The sequence below is a fragment of the Macrotis lagotis genome, chromosome 1 (genome assembly GCF_037893015.1).
Source record: "Macrotis lagotis isolate mMagLag1 chromosome 1, bilby.v1.9.chrom.fasta, whole genome shotgun sequence".
NCBI lineage: Eukaryota > Metazoa > Chordata > Mammalia > Peramelemorphia > Peramelidae > Macrotis > Macrotis lagotis.
Window position 1 is genome coordinate 814,722,635 of NC_133658.1, and position 17,611 is coordinate 814,740,245.

General features: G+C 36.3%; 2 protein-coding genes across 2 annotated transcripts in view; both read right to left on the reverse strand.

Moving 5' to 3' along the window:
- Positions 1 to 17,611, reverse strand: part of LOC141508420 (disks large homolog 2) — a 2,787,507-nt gene that overhangs the window by 2,465,211 nt on the left and 304,685 nt on the right. The window lies entirely within an intron of this gene.
- The window catches only part of LOC141508419 (uncharacterized protein C8orf48-like), an 86,056-nt gene continuing 70,758 nt past the window's right edge, over positions 2,314 to 17,611 (reverse strand). Inside the window, exon 2 of the mRNA XM_074217017.1 lies at positions 2,314 to 5,621. Coding sequence (XP_074073118.1) covers positions 4,577 to 5,479 — 903 coding nt within the window. The 5' untranslated portion in view covers positions 5,480 to 5,621 and the 3' untranslated portion in view covers positions 2,314 to 4,576. The remainder of the gene's footprint in view (positions 5,622 to 17,611) is intronic.

The window sequence follows — 17,611 nt, forward strand, 5'->3', positions numbered from 1 at the left end:
CCAAAAGTAGAATGAGCTGTGTTGAAAGATGGTGGGTTCCTCTAAACTGGAGGTTCAAAAAGCACTTAAATAATCACTTATCCAGAATTTTGTTGAAGGATTCCTGGAACGTTAGTTTTGGATAGCAGTTTAATAGAACTCAAACTTTTCAAGAAAAAGAACTCTTTTTTAATATCCAAAATTACCATAGATCCCTATATGTTCATTGTTGTATCTATAGAATGAAAATGTACATGATAAAAATCTCTGAGCTCATCAACACTTTCAAAAGTTAATATTGAATTAATCACAACAGTGATTACATGATTGAAATATTGAAAGCACATATGAGATCATATCATTAAAATTCAATTCAATAAACATTAATTACCTATTCAAGTACTGTGCTAGATCTTGGAAATAACAAAACAAAGTCTCTCTGTGTCCTCAAAAAGCTTATCCTCGTGCTTTGGAGATGAGAAGGTAGATAGATAAACATAACACAAATAATATGTACCAGTGATGACCATTCCATAGAACATGTACATGGAAGTGATCTGTTTCCCAACCACTGACATGCCTTGTGATGAGGGATCTCCATCATGGAATCCTGAGTCTTTGTCCTAGCTATTTCCAACATGGAATATGCTCTGGACTCTTGATAATGGTCTTGGTGAAATCAAATGCCCCTGTTTGATCCCCATCAACTGCCTCCCTCCTCCTCTTCTTTACTGCCAAGCCTTGTATGCAGTCAGATAAATCTGTTATTTGTTTTTATTCCTCTCCACCTTTGTATAGGACAAACTCTTCCTCCTTAGGGCCCTACTACCTTCCTTTCTAGTCAATTCTTCAGCTCTTCTTCTTCCATAGTGGTTTATTTCCAAACAAAGCAGAAATTGATATTACATGCATGATTCAAGACCTACCAATTAACTTCCCACAGTGTTACAAATCTACTTTGATGCTTAGAGGGAGAAACCTCAAAATGTGCATTTATATTCATATTTATTTTCTCTACTTTTCTGATCTGGTTTCTGATAAACCATATAATCTATGGCCTAGAACTAAAGCCAAAGGTTTTCATAACTCATATTCAATCTTGGGCACTTCTAAGAAAATTCATCTTTGGTTTATTCCCTTGCCTAGAATTAAACTTGGTGATATCCTCATTTGGCTGTAGTCAAACTCTAATGGCCTTCAGTTCATTCAAATCAGCCAGGTAAAGAGATATCAACCATAGGATAGTTTTATTTAGTTCAACAGCAAAAGCCCACAAAGGACTATCACTCCAACCCAACAACAGTCAATTCAACTCTCTTTCCTTGTTTGGAAAATCTATCTCCCAGATACCTTTACAATCCTCTGACTAATAAAACTGTACGGGGTGAAGTCTTTTCTCAACAAACAAAGAAAAGCACACTAGATCAATAGAGAGTTAATCCTCATCCCTAAATCTCTATAATCCCTAAACGCACAAAATCAATGGAAAAAACAATCAGATTTATTCTTCAACATCCTTACTCCAGTCCTTGTTGCTCTTCACCTCTAGTTCCCTTTTGTTCCCAGAAATCTTCTGATGGTCCAGAAATTCAACAGTGTCTAGAAATCCCTATACTAAATTCAGGGGACTTGATTTAAGAATTCATCACCCCACCACAAACTGCTTGTTCACATTCCTAGAACTCCTCACTGGCTCCATCGCCAGTAGTCTCTAGAATTATCTGGTTCTCTAGAGGGACTTTGAGAACATGTAATTTTCCCTCCTGGATAATTAGTCCAAGACCATATGTAGTCCTATTTTTCTCTCTTTCATTGTCTTTCCAGGCTTTCTGGCTACCAGACTTCCATTAATTCTACCACTTTTAAAAGGCCAAATCTCAACACTGTAGTTTAGGTATATATTACTATCAATGAATCATCAATCCTCAGGGTAACAAAGGGCAGCAAGTACCAAGAGCATAGCCAGTTTATTTCCTATCAAAAAGTTGGCCTTATTGAGGGAGTTTTATCTCTTGTTTAGGAGGCAGCTACAAGGTCAGAACAAAGGGCTCCTCAGTGGGACAATGAGGAGCTTTAGGCCCTATGGAGAAAGAGAATATCAATGCAAGAAGAAAGTGTCAAGTCATTGGAACAATAAAGAACCAGGAGAATGATTGGGCACATCCACTGGAATAATGCTATTTTGCTAGTCTTTTTTTACCTTTCACTCCTCTTTAATAATAATGCTATTCCAGTACGGTATATTATTACAATTACACATGTATATGTATGCATATATATATATATATATATATATATATATATATATATATATATATACACATATCTGTGCCAATCACCTAACTTCTCTGTACTTCAGTTTCATTATCTGCAAAAATAATAATGCCTACCTTCCAGGGTTCTGGCGAGGATCAAATGAAATGATATTTTTAATTCACTTTTCAAATTTTAAAGTGCTATGCAAAGACTAGATTTTATTGTTCTAACACTGCCATCAAATGTTTGCCATGAATTGGGGCTCTAAAGCATATTATGAATGAAATGCCTTTCATCCTCATATTTCTAAATTCAATGTTTATAGGAATTCATACATCAAAATAATGAAATAGCTCTCTGGAGGATCCTTTGTTCTTAGATGGTTTTAAAAAGTAGAAGTTGGGGTTCTAAGCTCTGCAAAAGTAGAAAGAAATATGCTATGCAGAAATAATTCTACAGAAAGCAAAGCACTTACTCAAGATAAAAATTGTATCTAAGGACTTTTAGCAACTATATTCCCAGCCAAGAATTTACTTTCCAAATTCTATTCTTAGTTCCCTGTCTTGCATCTAAATTTAAATTGAAACTACATTTTTTACTACCATGTATGGACAAGCTTAAGAAAAGATCTTTTTAAAAAAAACAGTAAAATGCCATTTTTAGTCTTTTGTCACATAAATCAATATAGTTTAGTTATTTGGTGATTGTTAGGCCACCTCTCCACCCAGCTCCTGGAGTTAAGGTGACTTGATTAAAATGATGCCTTCAGGAAAGGCAACCACCATAGCTTCAACAGATGGAGAAGAGCCATAAGAATCACAGATAGTGACAGCTACTTTAAAAAAGCAGAATAGGCAAGCTGAAAGCTGTTCATGATTTATAAAGGCATAAGTTCATATAATTGCAAATCTTATTAGCAACTGAGTTGAATTCTCTTGTATTTTGAAATGAATGTTAATTAATTATTCAATTTTGTCCTGAGTATAGACTAGGAGCCCAGAATTGTACTAAGCATTCTAGGAGATTTTAAATTAATGTAGAGATCTTTCCTGCAGTGCATGCAGTCATTTGGGCAAAATAATTTCATTTCCCTTGGTCCCAATTTATTCAGGGTCAGATTGGAGGATGTCTAAGGTCCTTTAAAGCTCTTGTATTCTATAAGACCAATCAGAAAAGGATGCAAAGAAGAGGTAAGGCTTGAACTGAACCTTGATGGATGGATTAAAATTAAAGAAATAGAGAAGATGGGTGAGAATATTCAAATAGGCTGACTCTCAAGAGCAAAGACATATATGACCCATAAGAGTGTCCCCAAATATTTCCTTCCATCCCTCCCGTTCTTCCTCCCAAACAACTTGTGATCCCTAACTGTTCATTCAAACAATTCTTTCCTTTCTTGTCCAAGCACAATTTTATTATATATTTTTTATTTTTTTAATTTATGGAATAGAATGAACATTTCTATAACATAGTATAAAAAAAAGATGATTGCACATGAAACATCCAAGCACCAGCTATTTTTAGTTCCATAGAACCAAGGAATACTGTATCTTAACTAAACTCATATGGAAAAAGTGAAATCATTTGCATATTTTGCTAGTCTTTTTTTTTACCTTTCACTCCTCTTTAAGCATTCTAAAATGCAACCATATTAGCTTCCTTGATGCTCTTTCCATGAGGCACTCCACCTCCTTCCTCTACATGCCTTTGTATTATCTGTCCCTCAGACTGGGAATGATGTAAAATCATAGATGGGATCTCTCAGAATTTTAGACTTCCTTCAAGACGCAACTCAAATGTCAACTTCTGCACAGTTATAGAAACTTCATTAATCTCCCCAGTTGCTAGAGTTTTCCCTTCTAAGGTTACGTTAAAAATATTTGTTGGCTTATTTCTATAAAGTTATACACACACACACATACACACATATATATATAATATATGAATCATATATTACATATATATTATGTATTATATATATATTATATATATTATGAGAAAATGAGGCTGGTGACTGAGTACAGCACCCCCTCACTCAAATCTAATTCATGTACTTGTCATGGAATCATCTCCCTGATGTCTTCTTTGAGAATGAAGGACAAACATCATCATCATCATCATATCCACACACATACCTATTTTATATATGTGAATTCTTCCCATTATACTATGGGTTCTTGATAATAGTGGCTGGGGTTTTTTTTGACAGAAACACTTGTTTATTAACCATGTTATTATAAACAGCTGGAAGCATCACAGGGCCTTTAGGTAGGGCTTTAGAAGATGGAGATAAGAGGGCCTGATATTTCAAGTCAGCCTCCTACTCGAGCTGAACCCCATTCTACCCAACATGACCTCGAGCATTTAATCTTTTCCAGATGGTCTCTGGGGCATTGGAAAGCTTGGGAAGGCTTGAGTGCATTTCTCCAATGAAGCTGAGAAAGTCTTTGGTATGGCACTGCTCCTCCATTTTTTCTCTGAGTAGAGCAGACTCTAAGAAGGTCTTTTTCTGGCGCAGAAAGGTGATCTGAGACAGCTCTCCCCTTTTCTTAGAACACTCTGGGCACCAGGAACATTGGTGCTCTTTAACTGCTAACCCTTTGTCAACTGAGGCCCTCAGGTTTTGGTGAGAGATTCTGTTCATGAGCGAACGAGGAACAACACAGTTATTCCCCTCATCTGTCGCTGGCTTCTCTGCATCCAGTCCTTGCTGCCTCTTCTGTTGGCTGCTGCCATTTATCTCCTGAGGCTTTAGCTGATGATGAATCACCTTTATCTTAGTGGAGCAAAAAGCCTGCAGAGCATCTAGTTCACTCCTTGATGCCTCCACAACTGCTTGGGATGTGGGGTCTACCTGGCACTGTCCAGTGTGATTTTCTTTGGTCTTGAGAAGCTGGATCCACCTTTGACTCAATTTCTCTTCCAAAGCAGCAGAGTCAAGTAGGTTTGTAGATTCATCTTCATCCTTTAAGCTTGGAATCAGCTTCTTGCTCCCAGGATGACTTCCAGAGGCACCAGATCTATTCTGGGATACTTCCGAAGAGACCAAGGAATCAGAGGGTTTCCCCTCAGTCAGCAGACATTCTTCTTCTGTTTCTACCACCTCCTTCTTTCCCTCCTCCTCTGTGAAGCTCTCAAAGGTCTCACTGGAATAGTTGGAATAAGCGCTGCTATCTTCTACTTCAGACTGCTGAGAATCATTGCTGGACATCTGGGGTGAGGTTCCACCAAGAACGTAAGACATTGCTACAGGGCGCTGGCCCTTCCAGGTGCTGTGGGCTCCCCACCAGGGCTTCTAGGATGCAGGCTCAGGTACCAAGACACTTCTTCCTCCCGCCTGGACAACAAAAGCCACAGCCTCGTTCAGATCCGACTTTTCTAGGCAACTGGAAAGGGGAGAGATCAATAGTGGCTGTTTTTAACTTTTCTTTATATCCTCAGGTCTCAGGCCAGAGGATGACACATAGTAAGTAAGGCAGTTAAGTGACTCAGTGAATAGAGTAGAAGATATGAAGTCATGAAGACTTGAGTTCAAATCCCAACTCAGATATGTTACTAGCTGTGTGTGAGCCAGAGAATGTCACTTAATTTCTGTGTGATTTTTTTTACTGTAAAATAGGGGCAATAATGATATCTACCTCAAAGGGTTGTTGAGACAATCAAATAAATTAATAATTGGAAAACTTTAAAATAATATATACATGTGAACAATTATCTCTCATTAATTAAATTTTTAATAAATTTAATTTAATGAATTAAAATAAAGTGAATTAAATAATTTTTGAATAAATTACATGATTTTAAAATTAGATTAATTAATTGAATTTTAATTAAATTGATTAAAATTCATTGATAAATATTTACTAATTGATTGGTTTCTGAATTGGGTTTCCTGAATGCAATCAGACATGATTCATGCTTTTGCAGTTTTACATGCTATACAGAGATAAATTCTTTACTAAAGTTCAACTCCAATGTTCCATTGTACTTTGAGATAGGAGTGACCTTGACCTCTCAAAAAATGCTACTGGTGGAACATTTGTTCTGGCAGAGCCAACAAACTATAAAAAAAATAAGCAAATGTAGATCCAGAAGCAACAGAGAAAAGCAGGGAAAGTCTGTAAAATAAAAAAGGTGCTCTCCACTTCCTTCAAACATAATCTTCTGGGATCTTATGTCACAAAGGGGCAAAAGATTTAGTCATGGCCTTTGAAGAACTTCAAGTGGAACCTTAAAAAGATAGCTCTTCAATTACCTTAGTCCTTTGAGGAGTTTCCCTACCCATCAATACTAAAAAGAGCAGTTAAACTTCAATTTGATGTACTGAAGAATATTTATTTTATTTTTACACAAAATAAGACAGTAAACCAATGTTTATTAAACACCTAATGGAGGGAACTTTGTGGTGTAGTAGATAAGAATGCTAGGCCTGGAAGAGTTCAAATCAATCTCAGATATTCACTAACTGTGTGACCCTGGGTAAATCACTTAACTCTGTTTATCTTAATGCAGTAGAGAAGAAAATGGTTAACCTCTCCAGTGTCTTTGCCAAGAAAAGTCTATAGACAGTATTGGTGTGGTGTGGTCCACTGGATCATAAAGAGTCATCACACCTGAATGGCTGAATAACAACAACAGCATCAGGTTTTGTGTTAAATGCCTATGATCAGGCTATAGTTTCCACTCAATGGAAATAAACTAACCTAATCAATTTTAAGAGATACTAAGTTGTCATTTCTCAAACACCTATTTTTGTTGATAAAACCAAAAAACAAAATTTCTACTGGGAGACGACAGGGAGCTTTGAGTATGTGTGTACCTCTCATGGAGAAGCTATCTGTTCCAATATGTGCTTTAAATCTAAAAGAATTATTTTAAATAACTTTAGTCTACTTTGACTACAAGTATATTCATGCAAAATGCTAAACAGGCACCTCTGAGGTCTGGGTTCCCATTTCTGTCAGTCTAAGTCCCAACAAAGCATGTAGTTATGAGGAGAGAAGATACCTCAGACAACTCTGCCAGCATGGTCCTGTCTGGCATCGGGCACTCTCCCTGCCTGACTACTTCTCAGTTTCTCTAATGACCATACCCATAATGACTTGGCCAAGGAGGCTGTCCATTCACATTATTCATCAGCTCTATTCTCATCTAAGAAAGGCTGGACTGGGACCCATTTGGTTCAGATCACGAAACAGCCATCAACTATAATGACTTGGGGTATTTAAAATCACTGACTTACAGATGAAAAGATATGCATCTTATTACCAATTCTCTGAGTCCTCTAGTCCTATAAAATCAGCTTTCATACAAGTAATCAGGTTGTTGAGAAAAACTGAGCTGAGCATCACCAATTTCCCCTTTGCTCTATTCCAATCCTCTACCCTCTTTTGGACTTGCAATTTAAATGAATGTGTTGCTCTTCATGTTCACCACTACACTATTTCCATCTTCTTTCTTTTCCTTGTTTACACAAGGCCCTTGGCTTAAAGCTCCTACACCCCTAGCCCCTTCAGCATGTGTTTATGCCATTAACACAGTATGGTAATACATAATCTGAACCTGCTTCAAACTATGATATAATAGAATTTATGTTCTTTGGTTCACAATGGCAAAGAAAAAAAGCCTTCACACTTGAGACTGATAGATTCATGGCTTCCAGGAAAACGGGAAAGAATGGTCATGGAACAGAGGACTATGGCACAATTTTCATCACTTGGAAACAGATTGCTGCAGAATTTACAGAGGACCACTCTGTGTAAGAGGATCTCAAACTGTTTTACTCAAGAAAGTAAATACATTGAGAACTGTTTGAGTGATTTATTTGTTCTGAATTCTATAGCTTAGATTCATTTAATATAATTCAAAAAGCATCTATTATGCACCTAGTATCTAGAAGACAGAGTGATATGCCCTAGAGGATACAAAGGCAGAGAATGCAACTTTTCAAACCAGAGAATTTCCTTTTGCTCTTAAAAGACAGCTTCTGATCTTTTGAATGAGAGAGAAACTATCCAAGGTCAAAGATAATTCTATCTTACACAGATCCAGTCTATTTCATTCAACAGAAGGCAATGGTTCAGATTTGCATGTGAATCAAATGTCTGGTACCAATAGAAACACATTTCCTGTCTATATATTCATTTAGGTTACTAAGGAGATTTCTGAGCTTGATTCAAAATAGGAAAGACAGGAGGGCACTAAAAAGAGCAATATTTAAGCTATGACTTAACTCATTATGATGAACATTTTCTATGGATTTATTAGACAGTCTGGTGGGGTGGAAAGAACACTGAACATTGAATCAGGGGTATTGAGGGTTCAGTCACATGCTAATTCTGTAACCCTGGACAAATCATTTAACCCCTATATAATACCTGAGAATTTTCACATCTGCAAACCATTCTTCCTACCTTGCAGGATTGTTGTAAGGGTCAAAATGACATAATGAATATGGAAAGGCTTTGAAAAAGTTAAGAAAAAATGCAAATATGTACATCATAGTAGATAGACTGTGGATTTGAAGTTACAAAGACAAGGAAGGTCTCCTATTTCACAACTGAAATAAAGTACTCTGAACCTCAGTTACCTCATAAAGAAAATGGATTTAATATTCTTTATGCCATCTCATAGGGTTACTTTGAGGGTCAAAGGAGTTTTCGTATTAAATTTGCAAATTTGCAAATTTAAAAACTTGATAAAAATGTTAACAATCATCCCTGCTTATTTGTTATGCTTCCACTGAAAAAATATCCAACAGACATTAAAACAAAAAGTTTCCTTTGTATCCTTTTAGGATGGTTTATAGTTAAAACATCTCTTCTTTATTCTCCTCTGTGTAGCTCCCTTGAAATCCAAAATCTTTACTTAGTTCTCTTTCCATCTTCAAAAAAAGACAATATGAGAATGTTGACCTTTCAACAAATTAACATTATTGATCAGATGTTTGGTTATTTCATTAAATTAAATTACAGTTATCCCTTCCACATCACAACTTTCACCATCATAGTTTGGATATATCAAAAGTTGGCATAAGAAATTAAATGGGAATTTGGGAAGAGTTTTTTGGAAGTCACAAATAACTGGTAAAGACAAGCAGACAACAAAAAAAACAAACAAAACAAAAAAGTTTAGGAAATAAGAAATGCATAAAAATATTTGTATAGTACTGTTTAAAGTCAACATGTTTTATCCTTTAATACCATAATAATTCAGACTTCTCTTCCAGATCATGGGAGAGACATCCCCCTAACCACCATGATTTGGAAGGGATATATATACTCTCCTTTCCCACCCATATGAAAAACATTTTTTGAAGAGAGAGGAGAAAATAGACATAGACACACATAAAGAAAAATAAAAACAAATACAAAGACAGAGATTTTTAATGTCCTTCTCTCTTGTAACTCCATGATGCAGACATGACCACTGAATTCTTCTAGTTTATGACAAAGTAACACAAACTCTGACAACTTCAAATATAAATCCAGTGAGAGGTCAATTTTACATCCACAATTCAAAGACCAGTCAAGCTAAGTTTGGAGATTAGCTGCAAGGTAACAAATTCTTTAGCAACTGTTAAAAACCATATTCTAAGTTAATCAATTAATAAACGTTGAAAACTTTTCTAATAGAGGGTGTTTCTATACCAATAAAATCAAAGATTCTTAAAACACAAGTCATCTGCCTTTCTATATATATTATCAAAATTCAGAAGGAATAGATTGAAAGTGAAATACCATAGAAAAGAACTCTAGAGTGCATTAAAAAATGTGGGAGTCCATCTGCCAAAGCATTCATGATGAATATAACTACAAAGTATTTTTTACCAAAGTAGATTTAAATAATTATTTGGGTTGGGTGGTACCAGTATAATAAAGATTACCATATTACAAAATCCATTTTCTTATTTCATGTCATATCACACTACTAAATGGCTACTCTATACAACTAGAAAAAAACAGTAATTTTTTCTGAAAGAACAGAAGATCAAGAAGCAAGTCCTATGGTTTCAATTGTCATCTCTATATAGCTGACTCTCAAATCTATAAAACAAACCTTAATCTCACTACCTTCAGTTTCACATCTCCCTATTAAACATCTTTAACTGAATGTCTCATAAACATCTGTCCAAAACTGAACTCATGTTTCCTCCTGGAAATCCCTCATTAATTCCTAACTATCTTAGTCTGTTGAGTGTACCAACATGTTTCCAGTCACCCACACTTGCAAAATATCCTCAATGTCTCCTCCATATCTAATTAATTATCAAGAGCCGTCAATTCTGTCTTCCTAACACCTCTCAATAATGTCCCCTTCCCTCCTCTGACACTGCAGGCATCCAGGCACACATTTTGCCTGGACTTTTGCATTAGCCTATTACTTGATCTTTCATATGTCTCTTTCCACTCCAGTCCATCCTCCTCTCAGCTATCAAAATGATGCTCCTTTCACCACAAGGACACTGGTGGCCTACTCCAACTATCTATCCACAATTCCCTCATTTTTATTATATGATTTACTCATCTTTTTTTTTCCAGTCATGTATTATGGTAATTCTTTGGCTAGTATTTCTTCTAAGTTCCCATTTTATGTACATATTTCCCTCTGTGTGATCCACATTTTTAATTTTTGTATATTATAGTGTCCCATGACATGCAAATACAATCTTCTAATCTGTGATTCCAAGCCCAGCCCATTCTCTATTTATACTCTCCAATAGTTAACATATTTCTGGATAAGTTCTATACTTCATTCAACCAATGGAACACCATAATCAGGGGAAATACTTGAGGTTTTTCTGATGGGGATAGTTGGTTTATACTTTTCAGGTTGTTTAGGATTCTCTTTTGGGAGATTGAGCAATATATCAGAGATGGATTCAATAAACAATGAATCACAAAAGCAAAAGAGCCACTCCATCCATAGAGAATCCCCATCTGAGGCAGCTGCTGCTAAATAATATAGAAGTTTATAGCATTCAACTAAGTATCAGGAAGACCTAAAATTGAATCCTTCCAAAGACATTTACCAGCTATTTGACCTAAACCTCTCTCAATATCAGTTTTCATAAATAAGAAGATTAATAGCACTTTCCTCAAGAATTGTTGTGAGAATAAAATATATTTGTTGTTCTGAAGATAAATTATATTTGTAAGGTGCTTTATAAACATTAAATCAGGGACTTCTGGCCAAGATGGCAGAGAGAAGACAGGCACAGTTCTAAAATCTCCTGATCTCTTCCCCATCTATCACATGAAACAAACCTCTTAAAAGAAATCCGAACCACAAAACCCAGAAAGAAAAGCCAGATGAAAGAACATCTACCTCAAGATTTGTCTCCCACAGCAGCCTTGGCTGAGTACCGGCAGGTGAGTCTGAGCTCAGAAGGAGGATCAGCCCCGGATCAGCCAGATTAACACCTGAATTGGAACCGGGAGTCTGAGGGCCTGAGAGACGGACCTGCTGGATCAGCGGTGGGGCTGGACGAAAGGGGATTGGGTCCGCGGGGAAGCAGAGGCACTGGTGTTGGTGCTGTCTCCCTGGAGCTTGGGGAAGGGGCTGCAGGGAGAGGTCTGGTGCAGGAGAGCTGCGGACACCATCGCTGGGCTCCTCCAGTCTAAGAAACTCTGAGTCCATGCCTCCATTGAACTGAGGCCTCCTCCTAAACAAACAATTGCAAACTACTTCTGCCTCAGGCCCAGGTGTGTGAGCAAAAGAACCAGCCCAGCTGAGGAATGACCTCAGGCCAGGGTAAAGCCCACCACTGATTGAAGGCAAAAGAATTAAATAGCTCCAATTCCTTCCCTCAAGCAAAGGGAGAAGACCTTTCAACCAAGGTCACAGACACTCCAGAGAAAGCAACCAGCACCTCCTACTGACCAGCCAGAGAAACTGCACTCAGTAAAGCCTTTGGCGATCCCAAGCCCAGGTGAACCAGCCCCACCCAACTCAAGGTCTTAGCATAATGAAGAAGGGTCAGCAGAAAGGTGAATCCATAGAAAAATTCCTGGAAGGGAAAGACCCCAACTCAGAGAGACCTGGAACCTCTGAGGAGAATACAATCTGGTCTCCAGCACAGAAAGACTTCCTTGAAGAAATAAGGAAGGAGATGAAAAATTTGGGAGAGACAATTAATACCTTGCAACAAGAAAACAAAACCTTAGAAAGTACAATTAGACAAACACAGAGGAGAATAAATCTCTCAGATCCTCAAATGAGCAAATGCAAAAAGAAATTAATTCTCTCAAAACCACAATTGGTCAAATGGAAAGCTCTTTCAAAAGTAGAATTGACCAATTGGAAAAGGAGTTGCAAAAGGTTAATGAAGAAAATTCCTCCCCCAAAAAAAGAATGGAGTCTACAGAAACTAATGACTCCATGAGACAGGAAGAGTCAGTTAAACAAAATCAAAAAATAGAAAAAAAAGAAGCAAATGTAAAATACCTCATCAACAAAACCACTGACCTCAAGAATAGATCAAGAGGGGCAACCTGAAAATTATAGGACTTCCTGAAAACATTAAAGAGAAAAAAAAGGCTGGACTTAATATTACAGGATATAGTGATGGAAAACTGCCCTGATATCATGGAATCAGAGGGCAAAGTAGTTATTGAAAGAGTACATCAATCCCCACCAGAAAAAGATCCTAAAATGAAAACACCAAGGAATGTTGTGGCTAAACTCCAAAACTATCAGATAAAAGAGAAAATCCTGCAAGCAGCCGGAAAGAAACAATTTAAATATCAAGGAGCCACAGTAAGGATCACACAGGACCTGGCTGCATCAACTTTAAGGAACTGAAGGGCCTGGAACGAGATATTTTGAAGAGCATGGGAGCTTGGAATGCAGCCAAGAATCTACTTTCCTGCAAAGCTGAGCCTTCTCTTCCAGGGAAAAAGATGGACATTTAACGAAATGGAAGAATTGCAAAAGTTTCTGATGAAAAGACCAGAGCTAAACAGAAAATTTGGACATCAAACAGGAGGTTCAAGAGACACATAAAAAGGTAAAAAGGGGGGGGGGGGTAAAAGGGAAAAAATTCAATCCAGTAATTGAAACTGGCTATATCCCAGCATGGGGTGGGGGGAGACTCTCATAAATCCTGAGAAATATAACTCTAACAGAGAGAATATACCTAGCCAGAAATGATGGACATCCATGATCTATCCATGAGACTGCTATCTAATGAGATGTAACTGGCCTTAACCCCACTTGGGAGAAAGATTCTAATAACTCTCAGGAATTTTGACTCTATTCAATAGAATATACTGAACTGGAAGGGACACTCAGAATTTTATATGACTTATATAGAATGATCTAAAAAAATACACTACCTCCCTAAAAAGGGGGACAGGAAAGAGATGGGAGGAGGGAAGGGATTGAATCAGACAAATCTCATTACACTAAGAGGTACCAAAAAACCTATGGTAATAGAGGGGAATAAGGGAGCAGAGGAGAAACACCTGAATCTTCTTCTCATCAGACTTGGCTTAAAGTCAACCTACACATACTCAGTTAACTTATAAAACATCTAACCTTTCAAGTATTAAAAGGGGAAAAGGAGAAGGGGGATGGAGAAAGGGAAGGGGAGTGGGGGCAACAAAGGGGAAATAAGAAAAGGAATGGAAGGGAAAAGGGAAAAAGGGAAAGGGGAAAGAAAGGGGAGGGTGTGATATAGGAGGGCAAACACACTGAAGGGGGTGGTATTCAGAAACAAAATACTGGGAAATATGGATAAAAGGGGGGAAGGGGAAATTACAAACAGAGGGAAGATAGCACAGAGGGCAATAAAGAATTAGTAATTATAACATTGAATGTGAATGGGATGAACTCTCCCTTAAAACGTAAGCAAATAGCAGAATGGATTAAAAATCAGAATCCTACAATATGCTGCTTACAAGAAACTCATTTGAAGCAGAGAGATACATATAGAGTAAAGGTAAAAGGTTGGATCAAAATATATTTTGCTTCAGCTGAAGTAAAAAAAAAGCAGGGGTAGCAATCCTTATCTCAGACAAAGCAGCAGCAAAAATAGATAGCATTAAAAGAGATAAGGAAGGAAACTTTATCCTCCTAAAAGGTACCATAGTCAATAAAGTCATTTCAATATTGAATATATATGCACCCAGTGGTACAGCACCCAAATTCTTAGAGGAGAAACTGAAAGAATTACAAGAAGACATAGACAGCAAAACTCTACTAGTGGGAGACCTCAACCTCCCACTATCAGATCTAGATAAATCGAATCATAAAACAAACAAGAAAGAAATTAGGGAGGTAAATAGATTGTTAGGAAAATTAGATATGGTAGACTTATGGAGGAAACTGAATGGGGATAGAAAGGAATATACCTTTTTCTCTGCAGTACATGGAACTTATACAAAAATTGACCATGTACTAGGACATAAAAACCTAATGATCAACTGCAGAAAGGCAGAAATAGTGAATACATCTTTCTCAGATCACAATGCAATAAAAGTCATATGCAATACTGGGCCAAGGAGATATAGACCCAGAACAAATTGGAAACTGAATAACCTCATTTTAAAAAATGAGTGGACCAAAAAACAAATAATAGAAACAATTAACCATTTTATCCTAGATAATGATAATAATGAAACAACATACCAAAACCTATGGGATTCATTCAAATCAACTCTCAGGGGATATATTATACCTCTAAATGCTTATAGGAATAAATTGCAGAAAGAGGAAATCAATGAACTAAACATGCAACTAAAAAAATTAGAGACAGAACAAACCAAAAATCCCCAAATACCAAATTAGAAATTCTAAAAATTAAAGGAGAAATTAATAAAATCGAGAGCAAAAAAACTATTGAATTAATAAATAAAACCAAAAGTTGGTATTATGAAAAAACCAATAAAATTGTTAAACCTCTGGTCAATTTGATTAAAAAAAAGAAAGAAGAAAACCAAATTGCTAGTATTATAAATGAAAAAGGTGAACTCACCACCAATGAGGAGGAAATTAAAGTAATAATTCGAAATTATTTTGCCCAACTCTATGCCAATAAATTTGATAATCTAAGTGAAATGGATGAATATTTACAAAAATATAAGTTGCCCAGGTTAAATGAAGAAGAGATTAAATACCTAAACAACCCTATCTCAGAAAAAGAAATTCAACAAACCATTATTGAACTCCCTAAAAAAAATCTCCAGGGCCTGATGGATTCACAAGTGAATTCTACCAAACATTTAAGGAACAATTGGTTCCAATCCTATATAAACTCATTGGAAAAATAGGGAAAGATGGAACTCTGCCTAACTCTTTCTATGAAAGCAATATGGTACTGTTACCTAAATCAGGAAGAGTTAAAACAGAGAAAGAAAATTACAGACCTATTTCCCTGATGAATATAGATGCAAAAATCCTAAATAAAATCTTAGCAAAATGACTACAAAAAGTCATCACTAGGATAATACATTATGATCAAGTAGGATTTATCCCAGGAATGCAGAGTTGGTTCAATATTAGAAAAACTGTTAGTATACTCAATTACATCAACAACAAACCTATCAGAAATCATATGATCATATCAATAGATGCTGAAAAAGCTTTTGACAAAATACAGCATCCATTCCTATTAAAAACACTAGAGTGTAGGAATAAATGGACTATTCCTTAAAATAATTAGCAGTATCTACTTGAAACCATCAACAAGCATTATATTCAATGTGGAGAGGCTAGAGGCATTCCCAGTAAGATTAGGGGTGAAACAAGGGTGCCCATTATCACTACTACTATTCAATATTGTATTAGAAATGTTAGCATCAGCAATTAGAGAAGAAAAAGAAATTGAAGGAATTAGAATTGGGAAGGAAGAGACAAAACTCTCACTCTTCGCAGATGACATGATGGTCTACCTATAGTATCCCAAGAAATCATCTAAAAAACTACTGGAAACAATTAGCAATTTTAGCAAAGTTTCAGGTTATAAAATAAACCCTCATAAATCCTCAACTTTTCTATATATGTCTAGCAAGAAACAGCAGGAAGAGCTAGAAAGAGAAATCCCATTCAAAGTAACCTCAGACAGTGTAAAATATTTGGGAGTCTATTTGCCAAGACAGACTCAGAATCTTTTTGAAAACAATTATAAAACACTTCTCACACAAATTAAATCAGATTTAAATAACGGGGCAAATATCAACTGCTCATGGATAGGTAGAGCTAATATAATAAAAATGACAATTCTACCAAAACTAGACTATCTTTTTAGTGCCCTACCAATCAAAATTCCAAAAAATTACTTTAATGAGTTAGAAATAATTGTAAGTAAATTTATATGGAGAAATAAAAAGTCAAGAATTGCCAGGAGCTTAATGAAAAAAGTGCAAACAAAGGTGGCTTAGCACTACCTGATCTAAAATTATATTATAAAGCATCAGTCATCAAAACTGTTTGGTATTGGCTAAGAAATAGAGTGGTGGATCAATGGAATAGACTAGGCGTAAAAGCAGGAGAGGATTATAGTAATCTGCTGTTTGATAAACCCAAAGAGTCTGGCCATTGGAATAAAAACTCCCTCTTTGATAAAAACTGCTAGGATAATTGGAAGTTAGTATGGAAGAAACTTAGATTAGACCCACACCTCACACCCTTTACCAAGCTAAGATCCAAATGGTTATAGGATATAGACATAAAAAACAATACTATAAGCAAATTTGAAGATCAAGGACTTGTCTACCTGTCAGATCTATGGAAAGGGGAACAGTTTATGACTAAGGAAGAGTTGGAGAACATCAGGAAAAACCAATAAGATGATTTCGATTACATTAAATTAAAAAGCTTTTGCACAGATAAAACCAATGTAATCAAGATCAAAAGAAATGTAGTAAACTGGGAAACAATCTTTACAACTAATGATTCTGACAAAGGACTCATTTCTAAAATATACAGAGAACTGAGTCATATTTTTAAAACAAAAAGCCATTCCCCAATTGACAAATGGTCAAAGGATATGCAAAGGCAATTTACAGATGAGGAGATCAAAGCAATCCATAGCCATATGAAAAAATGCTCTAAATCATTAATTATTAGAGAAATGCAAATTAAAGCTTCTCTGAGGTACCACCTCATACCTCTCAGATTGGCCAGTATGACCAGGAAGGATAATGATCATTGTTGGAAGGGATGTGGGAAATCTGGGACACTATTACACTGTTGGTGGAGCTGTGAACTCATCCAACCCATCCGGAGAGCTATTCGGAACTATGCCCAAAGGGCAACAAAAATGTGCATACCCTTTGACCCAGCAATACCACTACTGGGTCTATACCCTGAAGAGATGAGGGAAAAGGGTAAAAACATTACTTGTACAAAAATATTTATAGCAGCCCTGTTTGTG